The sequence below is a fragment of the Nicotiana sylvestris genome, chromosome 12 (assembly GCF_000393655.2).
Source record: "Nicotiana sylvestris chromosome 12, ASM39365v2, whole genome shotgun sequence".
In the NCBI taxonomy this organism is placed as follows: Eukaryota; Viridiplantae; Streptophyta; class Magnoliopsida; order Solanales; family Solanaceae; genus Nicotiana; species Nicotiana sylvestris.
Window position 1 is genome coordinate 115,933,797 of NC_091068.1, and position 22,041 is coordinate 115,955,837.

General features: G+C 37.5%; 1 protein-coding gene across 2 annotated transcripts; it reads right to left on the bottom strand.

Moving 5' to 3' along the window:
• Window positions 1-1,269: 1,269 nt before the first annotated feature.
• On the bottom strand, window positions 1,270-19,958 carry LOC104237570 (bifunctional protein FolD 2-like). 2 transcript variants are annotated; one of them, XM_009791743.2, is made up of 6 exons: window positions 19,722-19,958; window positions 13,503-13,657; window positions 12,923-13,106; window positions 2,418-2,575; window positions 2,020-2,232; window positions 1,270-1,833 (listed from the first exon to the last, which is right to left on the bottom strand). In XM_009791743.2, exons 2-6 carry the CDS (start codon window positions 13,614-13,616, stop codon window positions 1,603-1,605), a joined length of 900 nt encoding a protein of 299 aa, XP_009790045.1. In that variant the 5' UTR covers window positions 13,617-13,657; window positions 19,722-19,958; the 3' UTR covers window positions 1,270-1,602. The 2 variants fall into 2 exon arrangements, with proteins under 2 accessions (XP_009790045.1, XP_009790046.1); XM_009791744.2 differs by having other exon boundaries at window positions 13,503-13,660; window positions 19,722-19,907.
• Between the last annotated feature and the right edge of the window lie 2,083 nt (window positions 19,959-22,041).

Sequence of the window (22,041 nt, forward strand, 5' to 3'; positions counted from 1 at the left end):
TTTTTCATTATTTTGTTACGGAAAAATGACATTGTATAGTTGTTCTCAAAGTAATAATCAAATATATATATATACATTTTAATATATTATATATAAATTGTATGCAGTTTTACAACTATCAAATGTAAATAGTTTCGGGTGAGGGCTAAAAAAATAATCTTTACCCATTATGGTACCACTTAAGCTGTGTTGGAAATGCACGTGCCTAAGATACATTTTGTTTGCGGTTCGAGATTCTAATAAGACAATCCTCTTGTTAAAGTGCTTTGATGAAATTTTATGGCTAAGTTTAAGGGGCTGTCTATGTATTTGGTCATTTTTTCCTTTCGAAGATATATAGATTTGTTTCTTGTGAAAAATGGAAGTATGCATATCCACAAATTAAAGTTGCATCTATGTATCGATGTACTATTAGAGTGTTTCTTTTTGTTTTAACCATATTGTGAATGTGCGTGGTTAATTTACTCCCGTCGCAAAGTATAGATTAGATTTATTGGAGAATGTCGATATCGATATCAATACTTTAAAGTTTAAACAGAGGAAACTCTTGTTGGTTTTCTACGCTTCTTTTTCTTTTTTGGGTTATAAAGAGAAGTAGTATACATAGTCTTTTGTTCATTATTCAACTGTCACCTTACGTAATTGTTAAAGTTCTCTTAACACTTCAGCTACCTAATGACAATTATTGTACCCCACATCCCCAATGCTAGCTCCCATTTTCAATTCATGATACAAACCTAATAATTGAAAAAAACAGAAAAGGACAGCTCGATGAACGAAATTCTTGCGTTAATATAAGATTCGGGAAAAAGCTATAACTCAATGGAGTATAATATAGGGAGTCTACCCTGACATAAGCATTAGTGGTTATGCTACAACTCGAACCCCTAATTATAGTTCACACGACAACTACATTATCATTGCTCTAAAGCTTCTCTTCAAATTGGGAAAAAAAAGTCATCCTACGAATAGTTGCGGCAATCAGATATCAAACTCCTAAAATAAAACAAGAATAGCTTTCCCAATATATATATATATATATATATATATATATATATATATATATATATATATATATATATTAGGCTAAGCAAGTGGTTGTAGAAGTTCGCTTATGAAGATGAAGCAAGTGGTTCGAGAAAAGAAATAGCAGTAGACTACATATCTGCCATGAGGATGGTTGGTTTCAAAGGACAATTGTATTATTAGGAGTTCATATCAACGAAAGAAAAAAGAATTAATATAAAAACATATTGGTTTTGAAGTTGGTAACAGAAGAAGGATCCTTTTTTCATTAGATGTACAGTGCATTTTCAAAGTGACATTGTAAAAAGAACCGCTGCTACAATCTTGTTGTTCAAGACCTTAGGCTACCCTAGCAAGAAAGTGTTTTAACTTCACCAGTTCTAGTGAAAATTTTAGATTTCACGAAGCTCTTTGACGCCAAATAACTTCCCAACACGAATTCCACATCACAGGAACACTCTCATTGCTATTTAGCGACACCTCTAAATGTATGGTTTTCTTTAAATATTACTAGAAAATATCAGCAGCTTAGCAGCCTTGACATCTTATTGTAGGTGTAAGAGCTAAAGAAAGTGTTTACTTCTCGATAACTCGTTTAGCTCCATCCAAGGTATTCTTGAGAAGCATTGCAACAGTCATTGGTCCAACACCCCCAGGAACTGGAGTTATCCATCCAGCTACCTTACATGCTTCCTGAAAATTGACGTCTCCAACAAGCCTATAACCTGATTTCCTATTAGGATCATCTACAGCATTTGTCCCTACGTCAATTACTGCAGCGCCCGGTTTAATCCAGCTACCTTTGATCTGAAAAATAAGCTAGCAACTTGGTTCAGAGGCCAATCATCTATGAACTAAAAAACCAGCACTTGCTTCATTGAGAAAACTCTATTGCAAGGGAATAGTAAACAAGGAATTAACTAATAGAAGCAAAATGTTCAAAAAAGAGGCTTCCAGGAGGGTGAGAAGGGAGAAATGAATGCTCCTTGTTACCATCATAGCCTGTCCTGCGGCAGCAATAATAATGTCTGCTTCACGAACGATTTTTTCTGGTTCCTTGGTGCGTGAGTGCACTATAGCAACAGTAGCATCTTCCTTCAGAAGCAGCAGAGACACTGGTAATCCAACAATGTTACTTCGACCAACCACAACGGCATTCTTCCCTTTTATGTTAATCCCACTTCGATGCAAAAGCTCGATGCATCCCTGTTTAGCAGAGACCAGATAGGAGTGCTTTTAGAAGACAACAACAGATTGTTGTATATAGATAGTATAAGATTTGAACATAAATTCTTAATTTAGGCAGGAGAATAAGAGAACTGGATGTTTCTATCTTCCATAACATAAATATTAGTTGTTCTCAGAATCAATGAAGTGTCTCACTTTATTACCTTGGGCGTGCAAGGGAGGAACAGAGGTTGTCTGCCTTTCATTGCAAGCTTGCCAATATTCAGCGGATGAAAGCCATCTACATCCTTTTCCAGACTGATTTCACCAAGAACTCTCTCTTCATTAATGTGTTTTGGTAACGGAAGTTGTACCAGTATACCTGTAGCAATGCACAGAGTGCTTTTAGTTCACTTGTCTTTGTTATGTGACATTTGATATTCTACCCCACATATTTGCTTCACAAAAATGTACTTGCAGAACTTTGCAATAAAATGCTTACTCATGGAAAAAGAGAGAAATTAAACATCTATGCAGCAGTCAGGCTCAGGCAAAACTTGAAAAAAGCCACCAACTGAGAGTGAGTGAGTTTTTTTAATATTACCAAGGTAAAACCTACTTTAAATAGTCATGTATAGACGGTCTAAATACACCAACACCAGAACACCCATATATAGAAGTTGTAGCAGGTACTTAGCCAAGTTGAAATCAGACCTACAAAAGCCAAAATGTAGGAATGAGATATTTGATGGGCCGTGCTTTCCCGACACAGCATATTAGATAAGAAACCCAATCTGAGGATTTCAACAATGTGTCAAATTACACTTACTATATTAACTGATTATGTAGTATCCACTTAGTACCAATGTCATAAAGCAATATGCAGGTTGCATGTATAATGTCTGGTTACTATAGATACCACTATGTTGCCAACAATTAACACGATTGATTTTGTCCAACAGAGCAAATTTCATATCAGAATATTTTACTAGGACCTTAAAATTTTCTTTTTGACTCTACGCAGGCATGGACAATGTTGGCTAAAAATAACCAGGTTGTACAAAAATAAAAGTAGGAGCATGGATGACAATGTGTCTCAAATTTATAAAAGTTTCAAAACTCGCTAAATATAGAATTTAATTTTTCCCCTTAAATTATACTCCTATTACGGATTTAAACTCTTGTGATTGACTTTTGAGTTACTTCTTTATTTATAAATAATTGTGACACAATTAGAAAAATATTAATAATTTTAATATTATAAATTATTAAAAATGGGTATCATTAATTATTAGTTAAGTGAAAACAAAACAAAACAAAAAATAAATAAGAAAAAGAAATAAAAAATAAAATAAATGGAAGGATAAACCTAAAAGCCCATAAAGGGCTGTTGGGACCTAAAAGGGTTCCTTTACCCTAATACATAAAAGTCTTATGTTCATTCTAGAACAGAGAATAACGAAAACAGAAAAATCCTTTATACTAGAACAGAGAGTAACGCAACAGAAGCAGCAAACCCAGGAAATATTTCACGCAGACAACACGAAATAATGCTAGGGTTCTTTACAAATTAATAATTCTTGAATTCAGGTATATAAAATTCCGTATTGTCAATTATCCTACAATAGTAATAGGTAAGAATTGAATAGTTAATTCCCTTCTTCCTCTATATCAACAGTAAGTTTCATGTTTAGGTGTGAAACTTTGAAATTAATTCAATTGCACTGGTTGTTGTAGAATCAATTATTTGACGGGTATAAATTGGACTGGGGCCTACGTATTGGCTCGAGAAGTTTTGAGGTGAGTTGATATAACCCTTTTGCTAAAGTGGTTTAACTCACAAAAGCACGCATACAAGGTGTTTGATAAATTGCTTAAAAGAGTTTATATTTACTTAATTGAAGCGAGTGAGTACCTATTAACTTAGAAGTGTTCTAGCAAAAGTTTAGATGATTTATTATGATATATGTGCGTAAATTTTCAGATTTTTGTGTTATTCTTATATGCTATTTTCATGTTGAAAATTTATGAAGAAGCAAGAATCTTTAGAAATACTTTTACATGTTTATTTCATTCTTATGCCATGCCTTACATTTAAGGATACCAGTATGAGTATGTATAAAAGATTTAGACTTGCAAAGTCACAAGAAGAAGTTTTAGAAAGAAAAGATTTTTGGGAGTATCCTTTATTCTGAGAAGGGGTCATCGTCCAGGCCTAGGGTCCTCATCAAGGCGTTGACTTCCTGAAACTACTTGTGCCAAAGTAGGGAGCACACGAGCCGAGGGTCTCGTTGCTGAGAACTTACTTAGTCATGCTAAGGTATGAGACATGAGCGCTGAGAACCATGAAATGAGTGGCACCTCGTGGATTGAGCCTATTCGATCAGGTTGGGATCGAACCCGTGCCGATCACACGGTGACTGAGACAGAATTAAGTCAGGATAGTTAGAACTCCCAAAGTATAAAGTGAAGTATATTTTTTTTAAGAAAGAAAAAGAAAAGAATTTCTTTTGGAATATTGATAAACTGCTATTATGCAATTATTTAGAATTATTCTTATAAGCTTTATGTTTTACATGCATTTAGAACATTTGCTCATAATGTATATGTTATTAAAGTTTCGCCCCCTGTTGTTGAGACTCATTGAGTACAATGGATGGTATTGACGTTCTCTTTTGGGAACCTACAATGGTCTGCAGTACAATGTAGGAACTGGATTTCCAGGCGAGCAGGCTACGAGTTAGGACTTCCTTCTCTTCTAGTGCTATTGGTGAGCTCCGCTTTTGTTCGTGGAGTATTCCTTAGAGTTATCTTTATTTAGTTATTTCTTTGTTTACTTAGAGAACTGGCCAGGAAATCTCATGTCCTGAGCAGTGCGTCAGTTTATCAGTAGAGACTTCATAGACATAGTCGTTGGGTTAAGATTCAAATGTTTTTGATAATAACTTAGCAGTATTTTATTGGTTGCTACGAATAAAGTTTTGAAGTTGGCTTATTTTAGATATTTAAATTATTTAAAAGTATTTGGTTACAGTAGTGCCTTGTGGCATATAAAGTTTGAAGTTATAATAGATTTGATAAGCAGAGATGGTCCGCTCGGTCATGTTTAGTGATCGAGTGCCGGTCCCGACTTGTTCAGAAAATGGGTCGTGACAAACTCCCAGGTTTATGGAGTCCTAGGGGTCTATGAAGCCGTGTTAGTAGAGTCTTGTTTATGTGTATGAAGCACGTCATCCTTATAAACAGGAGGCTACAATCATTTAGGAAAAGTCTCTTTTTTTCCTTACTTTAGATCGTGCAGTAGAGTCTACCTCTAAGAAATTATCTAATTTATACGTTTCTCCAAAACTCGCAGAAATGGCTCGTACTCGCAACTCTGACACCGACACTCAGGATGCTGCTCAAGAAACTATCGCTACTATTGTGGCTAAAGGTAGAACTAAGAAGGCTTCGACTCAGAAAAGGAGGGGAAAATCCACAAAGAGAGTCTAAGTACCCCGGGTTGAACAAGAAGAAGGGGTGGAGCATGATGATCCAGTACCGCCCCTAACAGCAGCTCCGGCTCAGGCAACTATATCTCCCGAGGTGGGTCAGATGTTTAATGCTGTCAACAGTGCTATAGAGATGTTTAAAGCCTTTATGGCCAACCAGAACGAGAGAAGAGATAAGATTCCACCTCAATCAAATAGACAGAACAATTCTGAGTCCTCAAGAGTGAATGAATTTTTGAAGTGGAGTCCTCCAGTGTTCCATGGTTCTATAGTTGATGAAGATCCGATGTTGTGGCTGGAGGGTGTCAAGAAAGCCCTCCGAGTGATGAAAGCATTTGATGATGAAGCTATGGAGCTAGCTGCTTACCAGCTTAGAGATGTGGCCGGCGCTTGGTTTGAGATGTGGGAAAAGGAAAGAGATGAAGATGATGGTCCGCCTACTTGAGAAGAATTTGAAGAGGCCTTCATAGCTAACTTTATCCCAGAAGAGGATAGGGAAGCTAAGGCTACAGAGTTCGAACAGCTCAAGCAAGGGAATAAAAGTGTGCAAGAGTACTACATGGAATTCATAAGGTTAGCTAAGCATGCTCCTCACATGGTTAAGACAGAAAAAGCAAAAATTTGCTGGTTTGTTGGCGGTTTAGCTTACCACATTAAGTATACAACATCAGCTGCAGCAGTAGGGATGACAGTCTTCTCCTCTGTTGTGGGATTTGCCAAGCACTTAGAAAAAGATAGACAACTAAGGAGAGAAGAAAAAGAGCATAACAAGAAAGCCCGGACAGCGGGCAGGTTTAATGGTACATCCAGCGGAGGTGGAAGGGATTCCTCTAATAAAAAGTCATTAGCACCAGCTCAGTCCAGTCATCAGTCAGGTGGTGGGTCTTCCTTCAGACATACTCAGAGTTATGGAAACCAGTCTCGCCAGAATTAGAATTTTAGGACATCATCCTCACATAGCCAGTCATGTTGAACAACATTCACACCAGCAAGGTCTTTGTGGAACAAGTAAGCAGCAACATTCAGGTCAGTGCAAGCTCGGGTTTCATGGTTGCTACCATTATGGAGACATTGGTCATATAAAGGCCAACTGCCCAAAGTTGCGACGTAATTTCAGTGGTGGATCAACTCGTCCTTCTAGTTCCTCAGCTACTGCAGTTGCACCACCTCAGGCTCGTGGTTCTCATAATCAGACCGGGCATGGAGCAGGCAGAGGTGCAGACCGAGTTACTCAGGGAGAGAGACAACCCCGTTTGTTTGCTACACTTGATCGTCAGAGTGCAGAGGCATCTGCAGAAGTTATTACAGATATACTTTTAGTCTGCTCACATAATGCTTATGCCATAATGGATCCAGGTTCAACGTTTTCATATGTGACTCCATACTTTGCAATTAACCTCGGACTAGAACCTGAACAACTTAGTGAGTCATTCCTAGTATCTACTCCAGTTGGCGAGTCAGTGAAAGTCACCAGAGTCTATAGAGGTTGTATAGTTTCAGTCCAAGGTCGCAACACCAAAGCTGATCTCATAGAGTTAAAAATGGTGGATTTTGATGTGATCATGGGTATGGATTGGTTGTCTTCCTGCTATGCCATGTTAGATTGTCATGCCAAGATAGTCAGGTTCCAATTTCCAAATGAAGAAGTCTTAGAGTGGAAGGGTAGTTCAGCATCGCTTGTAGGTAAGTTTATTTCTTATCTTAAGGCACAACGAATGATCGGTAAGGGGTGTCTCACCTATTTGGCTCACATTATTAATCCAGAATCAGAACCACCAGCTCTTCAGTCAGTGCTAGTTGTTCGAGAATTTCCAGAAGTTTTCCCAGATGACCTTCCCGAACTTCCTCCCGAAAGAATCATAGACTTCGGCATTGATCTCATGTCAGGCACTCAGCCTGACAAGTACCCACTGCCAAGAATTGATGATTTATTTGATCAACTCCAGGGTGCAAAGTACTTTTCAAAAATAGACTTGAGGTCGGGGTACCATCAGTTGAGAATCAGAAAAGAGGATATATCTAAAACAGCCTTTAGAACTCGCTACGGGCACTATGAATTTCTAGTGATGTCCTTCGGGTTGACAAATGCTCCAGCTGCATTCATGGACCTCATGAATAGAGTTTTCGAGCCATTCCTGGATACCTTTATTATTGTGTTTATAGACGATATTTTGTTGTACTCTAAGAGCAAGGAAGATCATGCAGAACACCTCAGAATAGCCTTGCAAACCTTGAAGAAGAATGAGCTTTATGCCAAGTTTTCAAAATGTGAGCTCTGGTTGCAGTCAGTGGCATTCTTAGGCCACGTGGTATCTAGTGAAGGAATAAAAGTAGACCCTCAGAAGACAGAAGCAGTCAAGAACTGGCCTAGGCCGACAACGCCAACCGAAATCAGGAGTTTCTTGGGGTTAGCTGCCTACTATAGAAGGTTTGTAGAGGGGTTTTCCTCACTTGCAGCTCCATTAACTAAGTTGACTCAGAAAGCAGTTAAGTTCCAATGGTCAGACGCTTGTGAGCAGAGTTTTCAAGAGTTAAAGAAGAGGTTGACCACTGCACCTGTGCTAACCTTGCCAACAGGTTCGGGTGGGTTCACAGTGTATTGTGATGCCTCCAGAGTGGGCCTTGGTTGTGTTCTTATGCAAAATGGAAAAGTTATTGCTTATGCTTCCAGGCAGTTAAAGAATCATGAAAAGAACTACCCCACACACGACTTAGAGCTTGCAGCAGTGGTGTTTGCATTAAAAATATGGCGACATTACCTTTATGGCGAACATTCTGAGGTGTTTACAGATCATAAAAGCCTCCAGTACATTTTCAAGCAAAAAAAATTAAATTTGAGATAGAGAAGGTGGCTCGAGCTATTGAAAGATTATGACATCAATATCCTTTATCACCCAGGCAAAGCTAATGTGGTAGCAGATGCACTTAGTAGGAAGTCAATGGGTGTCTTGGCCCATCTTGTAGTACAAAGGCGATCTTTGGGTCGAGAAATTTAAAAATTAGCAAATGATGGAATTAGATTGGACGAGACCGAAGAAGGAGGTATAACTGATTATGCCTTAGTGCAATCCTCCCTTGTTGCGCATGTTAAGGCTAAGCAAGACGAAGATCCGTACTTAGTGAAGTTAAAAGAAGGAGTCAGAAATAAAGAAATCACTGTTTTCACTCTAGGAAGTGATGGAGTTTTGAAGTTGAATGATCGGTTATGTGTGCCTGATGTAGATGGTCTTAGGAAGGCCATAATGGAAGAAGCTCACAGTTCGAGGTACTCTATTCACCCAGGTGCTACCAAAATGTATCTAGATTTGAAAGAGTTGTATTGGTGGAAAGGCATGAAGAAACAAGTAGCAGATCATGTAGCTAAATGTTTGAATTGCCAGCAAGTCAAAGCCGAGCATCAGAGGCCTGGTGGCCTGGCTCAAGATATAGAGATACCACAGTGGAAGTGGGAGATGATTAATATGGATTTCGTAGTAGGTCTACCTCGCACGTACCGTAAGCATGATTCAATTTGGATTATTGTAGACCGACTGACACAGTCCGCGCATTTCCTACCAGTAAAGACGATAGATTCCGCAGAGCAGTATGCGCAATTGTACATCAAAGAAATAGTCCGATTGCATGGTACTCCTGTTTCAATCATATCTGACAGAGACCCTCAGTTCACAGCGCATTTTTGGCAGGCATTTCAGAAAAGATTAGGTACCAAGGTCAATTTAAGCACCGCTTTCCATCCACAGACCGATGGCCAGGCAGAAAGGACCATTCAGACTCTCGAAGATATGTTGCGTGTGTGTGTTATAGATTTTGGAGGTAATTGGGATGATCACTTGCCACTTATAGAATTTGCTTACAATTACAGCTATCAGGCCAGCATTGGTATGGCTCCTTATGAGGCGTTGTATGGGCGGAGATGTAGGTCTCCAGTGGGTTGGTTTGAACCAGTAGAGGTGTCGTTGACTGGTCCAGAGTTTGTTTGTGAGGCCTTGGAGAAAGTTCAGCTAATTAGAGAAAGACTTAACGCGGCTCAGAGTCGTCAAAAGTCTTATTCTGACAAGAGGCATCGTGAGTTAGAGTTCATGGTTAATGATAAGGTGTTTTTGAAAGTTTCACCAATGAAAGGAGTTATGAGGTTTGGTAAGAAAGGGAAACTTCGCCCTAGATTTATCGGACCTTATGAAATTCTAGAAAAGAAAGGAAACATGGCTTATAAGCTAGCGCTACTCGTTGAGTTGTCCTCTGTTCATCCTGTATTTCATGTGTCTATGCTTAGAAAGTACATTTATGATGAGTCGCATATAATACCTGCCGATACTATAGAAATTAAAGAAGGCTTGACTTATGAAGAGGTACCTATAGAAATTCTCGATAGGCAAGTAAGAAAGTTGAGAACAAAAGATTTAGTATCGGTAAAAGTTTTGTGGGGTAATCATGATTCAAAAGAGGCTACGTGAGAGGTCGAGGAAATTATGAGAGAGAAATATCCATATTTATTTGAGGAAAAAGGTATGTGAACTTAGGTTTGAATTGGCATTTATATTTTATTTATTAAATACAAATTAGCATGTGTTTATGTCCTTGCTAGATTATACTTAGTTGTTGAAGTAATTTAGTTTTTGTCAGAGTATATTTAGTTATTTAATAATTTAGTGCCATACCAGAGTACATTTAACTCCTTAAAGTGATTTACTTTTGCTAAAATATTGTGTTTTAGATTCTTGTTGGTTATTGTGGTACCTCCTTGCCGGAGTGTGAGTAATTAATTTATAAGTTGTGTATGGTGCCTAAGAATGGCCTGTTATGGTATATGTGGTTGTTGGTGGTGTAGTTGTGGTATTTGTGACAGGGATATTTGTTTGGATAGTCCAAATTACAAGGAAAACTCTGCCGAAATTTTTGAAAATTTAGGGAGTTAGCTAAAATTTTGATTCCCTTAGAAGAGTGAGTAGTGCTAAGAAAACTTAAGAGGTTCAAGGACTTAAGCAATGATTGTTACCTTAAGAATAAGGCCCTAGCAACATTCGAGGACGAATGTTTTTAAGGAGGGAAGATTGTAACACTCCTCAAATTTATAAAAGTTTCAAAACTCGCTAAATATAGAATTTAATTTTTCCCCTTAAATTATACTCATATTACGGATTTAAACTCTTGTGATTAACTTTTGAGTTACTTCTTTATTTATAAATAATTGTGACACAATTAGAAAAATATTAATAATTTTAATATTATTAATTATTAAAAATGGGTATCATTAATTATTAGTTAAGTGAAAACAAAACAAAACAAAAAAAATAAGAAAAAGAAATAAAAAATAAAATAAATGGAAGGACAAACCTAAAAGCCCATAAAGGGTTGTTGGGACCTAAAAGGGTTCCTTTACACTAATACATAAAAGTCTTATGTTCATTCTAGAACAGAGAATAACGAAAACAGAAAAATCCTTTATACTAGAACAAAGAATAACGCAACAAAAGCAGCAAACCCAGGAAATATTTCACACAGACAACACGGAATAATTCTAGGGTTCTTTACAAATCAATAATTCTTGAATTCAGGTATATAAACCCTATTGTCAATTATCCTACAATTGTAATAGGTAAGAATTGAATAGTTAATTCCCTTCTTCCTCTGTATCAACAATAAGTTCCATGTTTAGGTGTGAAACTTTGAAATTAATTCAATTGCACTGGTTGTTGTAGAATCAATTATTTGACGGGTATAAATTGGATTGGGGCCTACGTATTGGCTCGAGAAGTTTTGAGGTGAGTTGATATAACCCTTTTGCTAAAGTGGTTTAACTCACAAAAGCACGCATACAAGGTGTTTGATAAATTGCTTAAAAGAGTTTATATTTACTTAATTGAAGCGAGTGAGTACCTATTAACTTAGAATTGTTCTAGCAAAAGTTTAGATGATTTATTATGATATATGTGCGTAAATTTTCAGATTTTTGTGTTATTCTTATATGCTATTTTCATGTTGAAAATTTATGAAGAAGCAAGAATCTTTAGAAATACTTTTACATGTTTATTTCATTCCTATTGCATGCCTTACATTTAAGGATACCAGTATGAGTATGTATAAAAGATTTAGACTTGCCTTTCACAAGAAGAAGTTTTAGAAAGAAAAGATTTTTGGGAGTATCCTTCATTCTGAGAAGGGGTCATCGTCCAGGCCTAGGTCCTCATCAAGGCATTGACTTCCTGAAACTACTTGTGCCAAAGTAGGGAGCACAGAGCCGAGAGTCTCGTTGCTGAGAATTTACTTAGCCATGCTAAGGTACGAGGCATGAGCGCTGAGAACCATGAAGCGAGTGGCACCTCATGGATTGGGCCTATTCGATCAGGTTGGGATCGAACCCGTGCCGATCACACGGTGACTGAGACAGAATTAAGTTAGGATAGTTGGAACTCCCAAAGTATAAAGTGAAGTATATTTTTTTTAAGAAAGAAAAAGAAAAGAATTTCTTTTGGAATATTCATAAACTGATATTATGCAATTATTTAGAATTATTCTTATAAGTTTTATGTTTTACATGCATTTAGAACCTTTGCTCATAATGTATATGTTATTAAAGTTTCGCCCCTATTGTTGAGACTCACTGAGTACAATGGATGGTACTGACGTTCTCTTTTGGGAACCTACGTTGGTCTGCGGTACAACGTAGGAACCGGATTTGCAGGCGAGTAGGCTACGAGTTAGGACTTCCTTCTCTTCCAGTGCTATTGGTGAGCTCCGCTTTTGTTCGTGGAGTATTCCTTAGAGTTATCTTTATTTAGTTATTTCTTTGTTTACTTAGAGTACTGCCAGGAAATCTCATGTCCTGAGCAGTGCGTCAGTTTATCAGTAGAGACTTCATAGACATAGTCGTTGGGTTAAGATTCAAATGTTTTTGATAATAACTTGGCATTATTGGTTACTACGAATAAAGTTTTGAAGTTGGCTTATTTTAGATATTTAAATTATTTAAAAATATTTGGTAACAGTAGTGCCTTGTGGCATATAAAGTTTGAAGTTATAATAGATTTGATAAGCATATATGGTCCGCTCGGTCATGTTTAGTGATCGAGTGCCGGTCCCGGCTTGTTCAGAAAATGGGTCGTGACAGACAAAATAACATCTGCAATATGCCCAAACCAAGTACAGACAAAAAGGCTATATTTCCCCACTCAAACAACAGAAGCATAACAATGCAAAAGGCTAGAAAGATTAACTTCGTAATATCGCCAATGACTAACCATGTACATCAGGATCAGCATTCAGCTCGTGGACCTTGCTAATTAATTCAGCTTCAGCTACATCCTCTAGCAGGTCTATGTCAAAAGACTTAATGCCAAGCTCAGCACACGATTTTCTCTTCATATTCACATAACTTTGAGAATCTTTCCTATTTCCTACAATGACTACTGCCAACCCAGGGACCTGAAAATAACAAAGAATTTGGATACTTGAATACTGCATAACAACAACAACCAAGAATACTGCATAACCCACGAAAAAATACAATTTCTGATGGACATTGCTTCACCATCTTCGGAATTCAGATGTAACATCTGCAATATGCCCAAACCAAGTACAGACAAAAAGGCTATATTTCCCCACTCAAACAACAGAAGCATAACAAAGAAAGCATAACAATGCAATTGCAATATGCCCAAACCCACGAAAAAATACAATTTCTTTGCTTCACCATCAAAGAAAGCAATTGCTCTCTTTGAATTATCTTCATAAAATCCACGATGTAATTACCAGATTAATAGGAAAATTTTCGTACATGCATTCGCTTAAGCATGAAGATACACATGTCAGGGAACTAACCTTGCCATACTTTTCTAAAAGGAGTCGGACTTCAGAAGCAATCTCAGAACGAATAGTTTGAGCAATTGCTTTACCGTCAATGATGGTAGCCTTGTGATCTGATGGCGATGCCATTGTTTCTTCAAACGAGAGATAACTTCCCTATAATTTCAGGACTGCTGGTTTCATACAAGAAAAGATAAGTTAAACCAAAAGGTTGGACTAGGGTAAGAGTAGGCATGTTCAAAGTCAACATTCTACTACATAAATCAGTATCAATCCAAAACATATTAAGAAGCTATCGATTTACTTCAGCTATAGTGATATTTCAAAGTGTATTGTGATTAACGGTGCCTAACAAGAGTGTGGCGTTCACAAGGCTAATATATGTCTGACTAAAGTGTATTTGTGGACTGATGAGTACATTCTTTCCCTACTTCAGAGGAACAAGTGCACTACTTTTCCTAAAGTTCCATTAGGAAGAAAAAATCATTTAGAGATGGGGCTTTTAAAGGAGTGGAAAAACTAATGGATTTGATTGAGTGTTTGCAAACTTAATGATTGAAGAAAAGCAAAACATTGCACCATAGTGCTCTATAACTGTAGGTTGAATTAGAAAATTCAAAAATTAAGGTCCATTTTCAAGTCCAAAAGTGTTTAGATAACAATGTCGGTAGTTGGTTATGCGACAGAAGCCAATGAGGTTTTTATAGTAAACTTAAAGGTCCTCAATTGGGAGAAAAAAACTTTTGTAGCCTCCCTATTTGAATTTTTCATATAAAGTAATTGGAGATATGCCCAATTCAATTTGATTTCCTCTAGTATTGATAGCCGAAAATATCTCAAAGCTTTTCTCAATTGTTTAGACAGATTTCAAGGATATAAATGCTTAAGTTTAGCACCTTCAAGCAGTAAAAAATCAACTACGCCTCAATCCGAAACTAGTTGGGATCAGCTAACTATATGACCCTCTATATCCATTTTGATTCTCTCGTTCCAACACTTGTAAATAATAAAATGTTATAATCACATTATATAATGCTGAGCAAACAAAGATATAATTCAAGAAAGAATATTCAATGAAACCCACTTAATTTCAGATAAAAATCCAGCAAATAATTCAGCTCAGCATATGCAATTTCATCCTAAATCTCAGTACGTACAATTTTAATTGAGTAGCAGATTGTCAAATCCACAATACCATTTAATACATGTATATTAATAACGATAGTAGCAAGTTATCTCCTTCTGTATAGGACTTTTTGTTATTCTATTTTTTAATATTTCTTTTGGTGCTTATCAGATTCCTTTTGTTTAGGATTGTTATTCACATAGGTTTCTCTGTATCCTAGATTCTCTCTAAGTTGTTACATTATTCACAGCTTTTATGTACTACACTTGGCTATATAAAGCCAACCATATAATCAATACGATATAAGTTCTTCTTCTGCTTATCACTCTTTATGGTATCAGGAGCCCTACTGCTCCAACGAGTTTGATCCTAATTTTTTTTAAACCCACGCACTGCACACACAAATGGCTCCAAGTTCTCCAACTGTTGTCAATGCCGATAACACCTCCGGTTCAAAGACTGTTGTCCAGTTCAATCCCGTTGCTCAACTTCCCATCAAACTTACTGGTAGCCATAACTTTTCACTATGGAAGGCTCAGGTGTCCATGCTTATGCGTGAGCACAATCTCTTTGGTCACCTTGATGGATCGAAACCAACACCCTCTCAGACTATCTCTGCAAATAACCAAGAAGTACCCAATCCTGATTTTCTTGCTTGGTTTCAGCAAGATCAGCTCATACAAAATGATGTCTTGGCATCTGTAGACACAACAATTGCTAGTACGGTTGCTTCTGCTTCCAATGCCAAAATGGCTTGGGATGCACTGCATATTGCTTATGCAAACAAGTCCCAAACTCGTATCTTTAGTCTTCGAGACCGTCTAGCCCGCCTTTCCAAGGACTCTCGCCCTATTGCAAATTATCTTCATCAAGTTCGCTCACTATGTGATGAACTTGCCACTGCTGGATCCCCCGTTTCCAATGAAGAATTGGTTGTCAAGATTCTTACTGGACTTGGATCTAAATTTCGAGACCTTTCCGCTGCCATCCGAGCTCGAGATTCAACAATCTCATACGAATAACTATATGAAAAGCTCCTTGATCATGAGCTTTTTCTTCATCATGAGGAAGCCAAAAGGACTCCTTCTGCTCCAATAACTGCTAATATTGCTCAGGAGACTGCGTCAACTCCTACACGCCAGGGATCCAACAACAATCGGCGATCAAATGCGCCCAACAACAACAATATCAATCAACAAAGTCGCAATCAAGCATGGCGCAATAATCAGCAGCCCAGGTGCAACAATCAGCAACAGCAGCCTCCCAACAACAGCATTTACTGTCGGCTTTGTGATGGTAGAGGACATACTGCTCGTGTATGTCGGACACGGTCTCACAATCATTTTCAAGCTCGCGCTAATTATGTTGCACGCTTCCAAAATCAGCAAGCTTCGTGGATCATTGATAGTGGTGCAACACATCATATTGCCTCGGACACTCAAAGTCTAGCCACTATGCAAGACTACCATGGTTCGGAAGATATAGTCATGGGCAATGGTAATACCATTCTAATCTCCCATACTGGTAATGTGAGCATTAATTCATCAAATCACAAATTCCATCTCCAAAATGTTCTCTGCTCTCCAGCCATTAAAAACAATCTACTCTCTGTCTCTAAGTTTTGTCAAGACAATAACACCTCTATTGAATTCTTTTCTCGTTTTTATTTTGTGAAGGATCTGACTACGGGGGCGCCATTGGTTCACGGATGGACTAGAAATGAGTTGTATGAGTGGCCACCGGGCGATGTTGAAGGTCCTCCCAAATGCAATGTTGCTGTCCTATATCACCTGTGGCATCGACGACTAGGCTACCCTAATCATCGTGCTCTAAATTTCTACTTGACTTTTCCATTCCAGTTTCTGATTTAAAAACCAGTATTATCTCTAATTCATGTTATTCCAATAAAAGTCACACGATGCCTTTCTCAAAAACTTCTTTGCACAGTGATAAGAAATTACATTTAATTTATAGTGATTTGTGGGGACTGTCTCCGGTATTATCAATTGACAAAAAACGATATTACGTTTTATTTGTTGATCAATTTTCAAAATATGTGGTTGTTCACACTCAAAGCTAAAACAGAAGTTTTGAAAATCTTCCAAACCTTACATCCCTTGCTTGAAAGACATTTTCACACAAAAATATTATCCTTGTACACTGATGGTGGTGGTGAATTTCAAAAATTAAATCCCTATTTAAAAACACATGGAATCGAACACTTAGTGTCGCCCCCATACACACCCCAACGGGTAGCCTTAGTTGAACGCCGACATCGGCATGTCATTGAGACAGCCCGCACCTTGTTACACCAAGCATCCTTACCTTCAACTTATTGGAGTTATGCATGTCATCAAGCAGTTTATTTGATCAATAGGATGACTACACCAAATTTACAAAATAAATCACCTTTTGAAATCCTATTTCAAACAGTGCCTAATTATAATTCCATCAAGGTTTTTGGATGCTTATGCTACCCATGGCTTAAACCATATTCAAGTAATAAACTAGAACCTCGATCTACACCATGTGTTTATTTAGGATTTTCTAATAAATTTTATAGCCATCAGTGTTTTGATCCATTCCAAAATATATGTATACAGGGATGTAGTTTTTCTAGAAGACAATTTTCCTTTTCAAAATATTTTTTCAGATTTTAGAAGTAAGGATAATGTAGCTTGGGATAATATTTCTATTGAACAACCAGCCAAAGAGGATAATAATTCAACTTTAAATTCCTCTTATCAGCTTCCACCACCGGTTACTACATTGCCCACGGTCACTGGCCTACAAGCTATCACATCTGCTCGTGATGATGTCTCTCAACAATCAGGTAATATTCCTTCTCCTCATACCTTGACTCCTACTTCTCCACCTTCCACACAAGCTCCGCAACAGCAGAGAACTACTTCTCCTCCTTCAATCTTGGCACCTCAAGTTTTGCCCTCACAGCCACTTATCACATAACAAAGACGAGAAAGACCATCCACTCCTAGCCAAAATCCAGGTTCGTCCCACTCTACATCTGCTTCGTCACTACATCAGCCGCAAATGGCTTCTTCCCCACCTCGACCAGAATCCTCTCAGCCTATTCAGTCGGACCCACCAACCCAAACCCAATCAAACCAGCCAGCCACCAAAATGCACCCAATGATCACTCGATCACAAACTAATAGCCTTAAACCTCATCAATTTCTCACAACCACTACATCATCTCGAAAAATTCCCACAACCCATAAGCAAGCCAAGCTAATTCCCTACTGGAATTCAGCAATGCAAGCCGAATTTGATGCTCTTGTTCGCAACCAGACTTGGGATTTGGTTCCATGTGACTCTTCCAAAAACGTAGTGGATTGTAAGTGGTTATTCCGTATTAAGTATAAACCTGACGGTTCTGTTGACAGGTATAAGGCTCGTTTGGTTGCCAAGGGATTTACTCAGCGTCCTGGACTTGATTACCATTCCACCTTTAGTCCAGTAGTCAAGCCTGCTACTGTCCGTCTTGTCCTAACTATAGCCACTCAACTTGATTGGCATGTTCATCAGCTGGATGTTAACAATGCCTTCTTGCAAGGTAGTCTTGATGAAGAAGTCTATATGCGGCAGCCACCAGGATTTGAAAGTTTTGAGAATCCTACCCATGTATGTCGTCTTCAAAAGGCAATTTATGGCCTCAAGCAGGCTCCTCGTGCTAGGTATACTGAACTCAACAACTATCTGTTTACTTTGGGTTTTTTTAAATCCCGATCTGATTCCTCGTTCTTCATTTTGCATAATATGGGTTCACTGTGTACATTTTGGTCTATGTTGATGATATTTTAGTGACTGGTAATCGCCAACGAGGTGTTCATTATATCATTGAGGCTATCTCAAAACGTTTTTCACCGAAGGATTTAGGACCTCTTCATTACTTTCTTGGTGTTGAGGTAATTCGTTCCTCTACTGGTCTCTTTCTCTCTCAACAAAAGTACACTATGGACCTACTGCATGAGGTTGCGATGGATAATTGCAAAGGTGTTTCTACACCCATGACATCTACTGTTGTTTTTGATCCCTCACCTGATGATCATCTAGTTGATGGTTCGTTATACCGACGCATTATTGGTAAGCTTCATTACCTTTCTTTCACTCGTCCCGATATAGCTTATGCTGTCAGCAAGTTGTCACAGGCTATGCATCAACCGCTTATGTCACATTGGGTTTCTCTTAAGCGGCTTCTCCGCTATCTCCGTTCCACTACTTCCTATGCTGTACACATTGCCAAGGAGAGTGACCGTAGACTGCTTGCTTACTCCGATTCAGACTGGGCGGGAGATCCTCATAATCGCACCTCCACCACTGGTTATGTTATCTATCTTGGTCGTTCTCCTATTTCATGGTCTTCGAAGAAGCAACGTTCAGTTTCTTGTTCTTCTACAGAGGCTGAATATCGGGCAGTTGCAGCTGCTGTTTCCGAGACTAATTGGCTCACCCATCTTCTTCAAGAGCTTCAGTTTCCTTTAACTGCTGTTCCGAGAGTTCTCTGTGACAATGTCAGCACCACTTATATTTGTGCCAATCCTGTTTTCCATAGCCGCATGAAGCATGTGGCCATCGACTTCCACTTTGTCCGTGAGCAGGTTGAGCACAAACAGCTTGAAGTTACCCATTTACATGCTGCGGATCAAGTTGCGGATCTTCTTACAAAGCCTCTTCCACAAGCTAACTTTCAATAAACATTTTTTCAAGTTGGGCGTCGTAGACCTCGATGCCAACTTGCGGGGGCGTAATAACGGCAGTATCTCCTTCTGTATAGGACTTTTTGTTATTCTGTTTTTTAATATTTCTTTTGGTGCTTATCAGATTCCTTTTGTTTAGGATTGTTATTCACATAGGTTTCTCTGTATCCTAGATTCTCTCTAAGTTGTTACATTATTCACTTGGATAAAGCCAACCATATAATCACTACGATATAAGTTCTTCTTCTGCTTTATCACTCTTTATATATACCCCAACAGAGTGGAATAGTTCAATTGGTTAGCAACAATAGAGTCAGTTAGGATACTCACTCCTCCATTAACAGTCAGATTTCTGACGTCTATGCAAACAGTAAGGGAACTGATACTTACAGTAAAGAAAATCTTGAAGTTGTAGCAGAGAAATTGGGTCGCCGGATTTGCACCCTATTTAGATCAAATCTTTCATTTGCAGGAAGAGGAGCTGACAATTGGGGTAGGTGAGACTGTACAAGGGTGAAAATTACTGTTCCTAATAGATATTTTTGGGGTACCCAATGTGGAAAAAAATGAAACCTTGAGAATTATCAAAAGGCGAATCGACAAAATAATAATAATAATAATAATAACAGTAAAGTAGAGAGCATTAAAATGAAACTTTTGAGTAGTCGAGATTAACAATATGTTCAAAGTTAAATGTTGTAAAGAATTTGTCAATAAGTAAAGAAATTCACTTTTCTAATTTTATCGAAAATGACTTTTGTACAAAAAATGACCTTTCACAAATAAAAACAAATTAATAACTTCCGTCATGCCAAACAACCTCGGCTAAAAGTCATTTCCCTTAGTCAAATTAAACATTAGAGATTCAAAACTTAAAGAGCTTTAAATCGGATCTTGAAGGAACTAAGGCACATGGGTCATGAGCTAATAATTGGTTGTGCATTGAGAACATGTATCCTTTCAATTACGAGTTTAATTAAACTCGTAACTTTCGATACAAAATGTAAATTTATATGTAAAAAACTTATTAAATTCTCAATAATATTAGACTTTGAACACATAAGTTTGACAGTACAATAAGTTTAAGGTTAAAAATCTTAAAAGCTAAATCCATTAAATTTAAATCATAGACGTGCCCCTCTGGTTGAGAATCCACTAATGCAACAGGAACAATCCAAATCCAGCTTTGGTATTTGGTACTTAAAATGTATATCAGTTTTGTTCATATAAGTTACACAGGATTATGCAATATCTATCAAGTTGCCTTGTGTCTCCTGGATTTGTAAACGAAGGAGGGAAACAAATCCTTTTAGATTCAAGTCCGCTCCTTCATTTTTCTTAATTTTAAAATGATTCCATAAACCAAAGAGATTCATAAATGGATGAACTGTCATATAATATAATGCAAATGCTGATTTGAAAATCGTATAAATAATGTTGTTTGGTTTTCTTATATAAAATCAGATCTTACTGGATCAGACATGTATATCGCGAATCGCAAATAAATATTTACTCCTATGTTGTTTGGTTTTCTTATATAAAATCAGATCTTACTGGATCAGACATGTATATCGCGAATCGCAAATAAATATTTACTCCTGCCTCTCTTGTAGGGGGTGGCACATCTTCAATTAATGCATCATTTGATTACTATTTAAAAATGGTTAAGCTTTTCTCCTCTTTATCTTGTCCAATAATCTCTAGTAATGATTAAATTTACTTAAGTTTCTAATGCAGCTATGTTTGAATTCTTTTCTTGGACACAAAACTTTTTGGCATATTGTTTAGGTTTTGATAATGTATATTTTAGGTTTAGAAGCATAAAAGCAAAATTATTGGAAATGGTTTTCTTTTTTCTTGTTTGTTGTGGGGGGGTGGGGGCAGTGGCATAACTGACCACCCTTCGTCAAAAAATTGCACTGTTTACATTGGTAAAATATTATATTTTAAAAGTATATAACACATATTGAACACCCTTTGTCGGAATTTTTTCCACTTTTTTTAAATTTGAACACCCTTAGATAAATCCTAACTTCGCCACTGGGTTGGGGTGGGGGTTAATGTATTACAAAAGTGATTTGGTAACAAAAGTACTACTGTATTAAACAAAACTCAACACTTAATCCCAATATTTATATAAAAGCAGCACATGGCCAGCAAGAAAATAGTTTTAAAATGGGAAATAGAAGTAATTGGTGCTACTATTTTGCTAGTTGCTACTATAAGCTTTCATGATCCAACCAAAACTTACATAACTGAAATTCAACATCAACAAATATATCGAAATAAATCCATTTCCATGGGATAAGAATAACTCCAGACATCATTCTAAAAGATAAATCAGTGTTGATCTGGCATGTCAAAAGGAATAGCAGCAGCACTGTGAAAGTTGACCAACAAAATGGAAGATAGACAGGTAGATCTAAGATTTAATCTTGACAGATTCGATCTTTAAGGGAACTCGTTATACTTTTCCAACACTTAATAAACCAATAAATTTAGACGAGTTCACAAGGGCCACCTTTTGGCATCTGCAACAGGATATGCATTCTATCCAAACAAACAGAATAATACATGGCCAACGCCCCCCCCCCCCCCCAAATGGAAAACTAAGAAACAATAGTAACTAAGAGCAAATAGCTTCAGAAAGTTAAAAGGCTATCTAGCTATCCATTTGCAATTTGCTTGCCAGTAGCATATTCAAACTAGC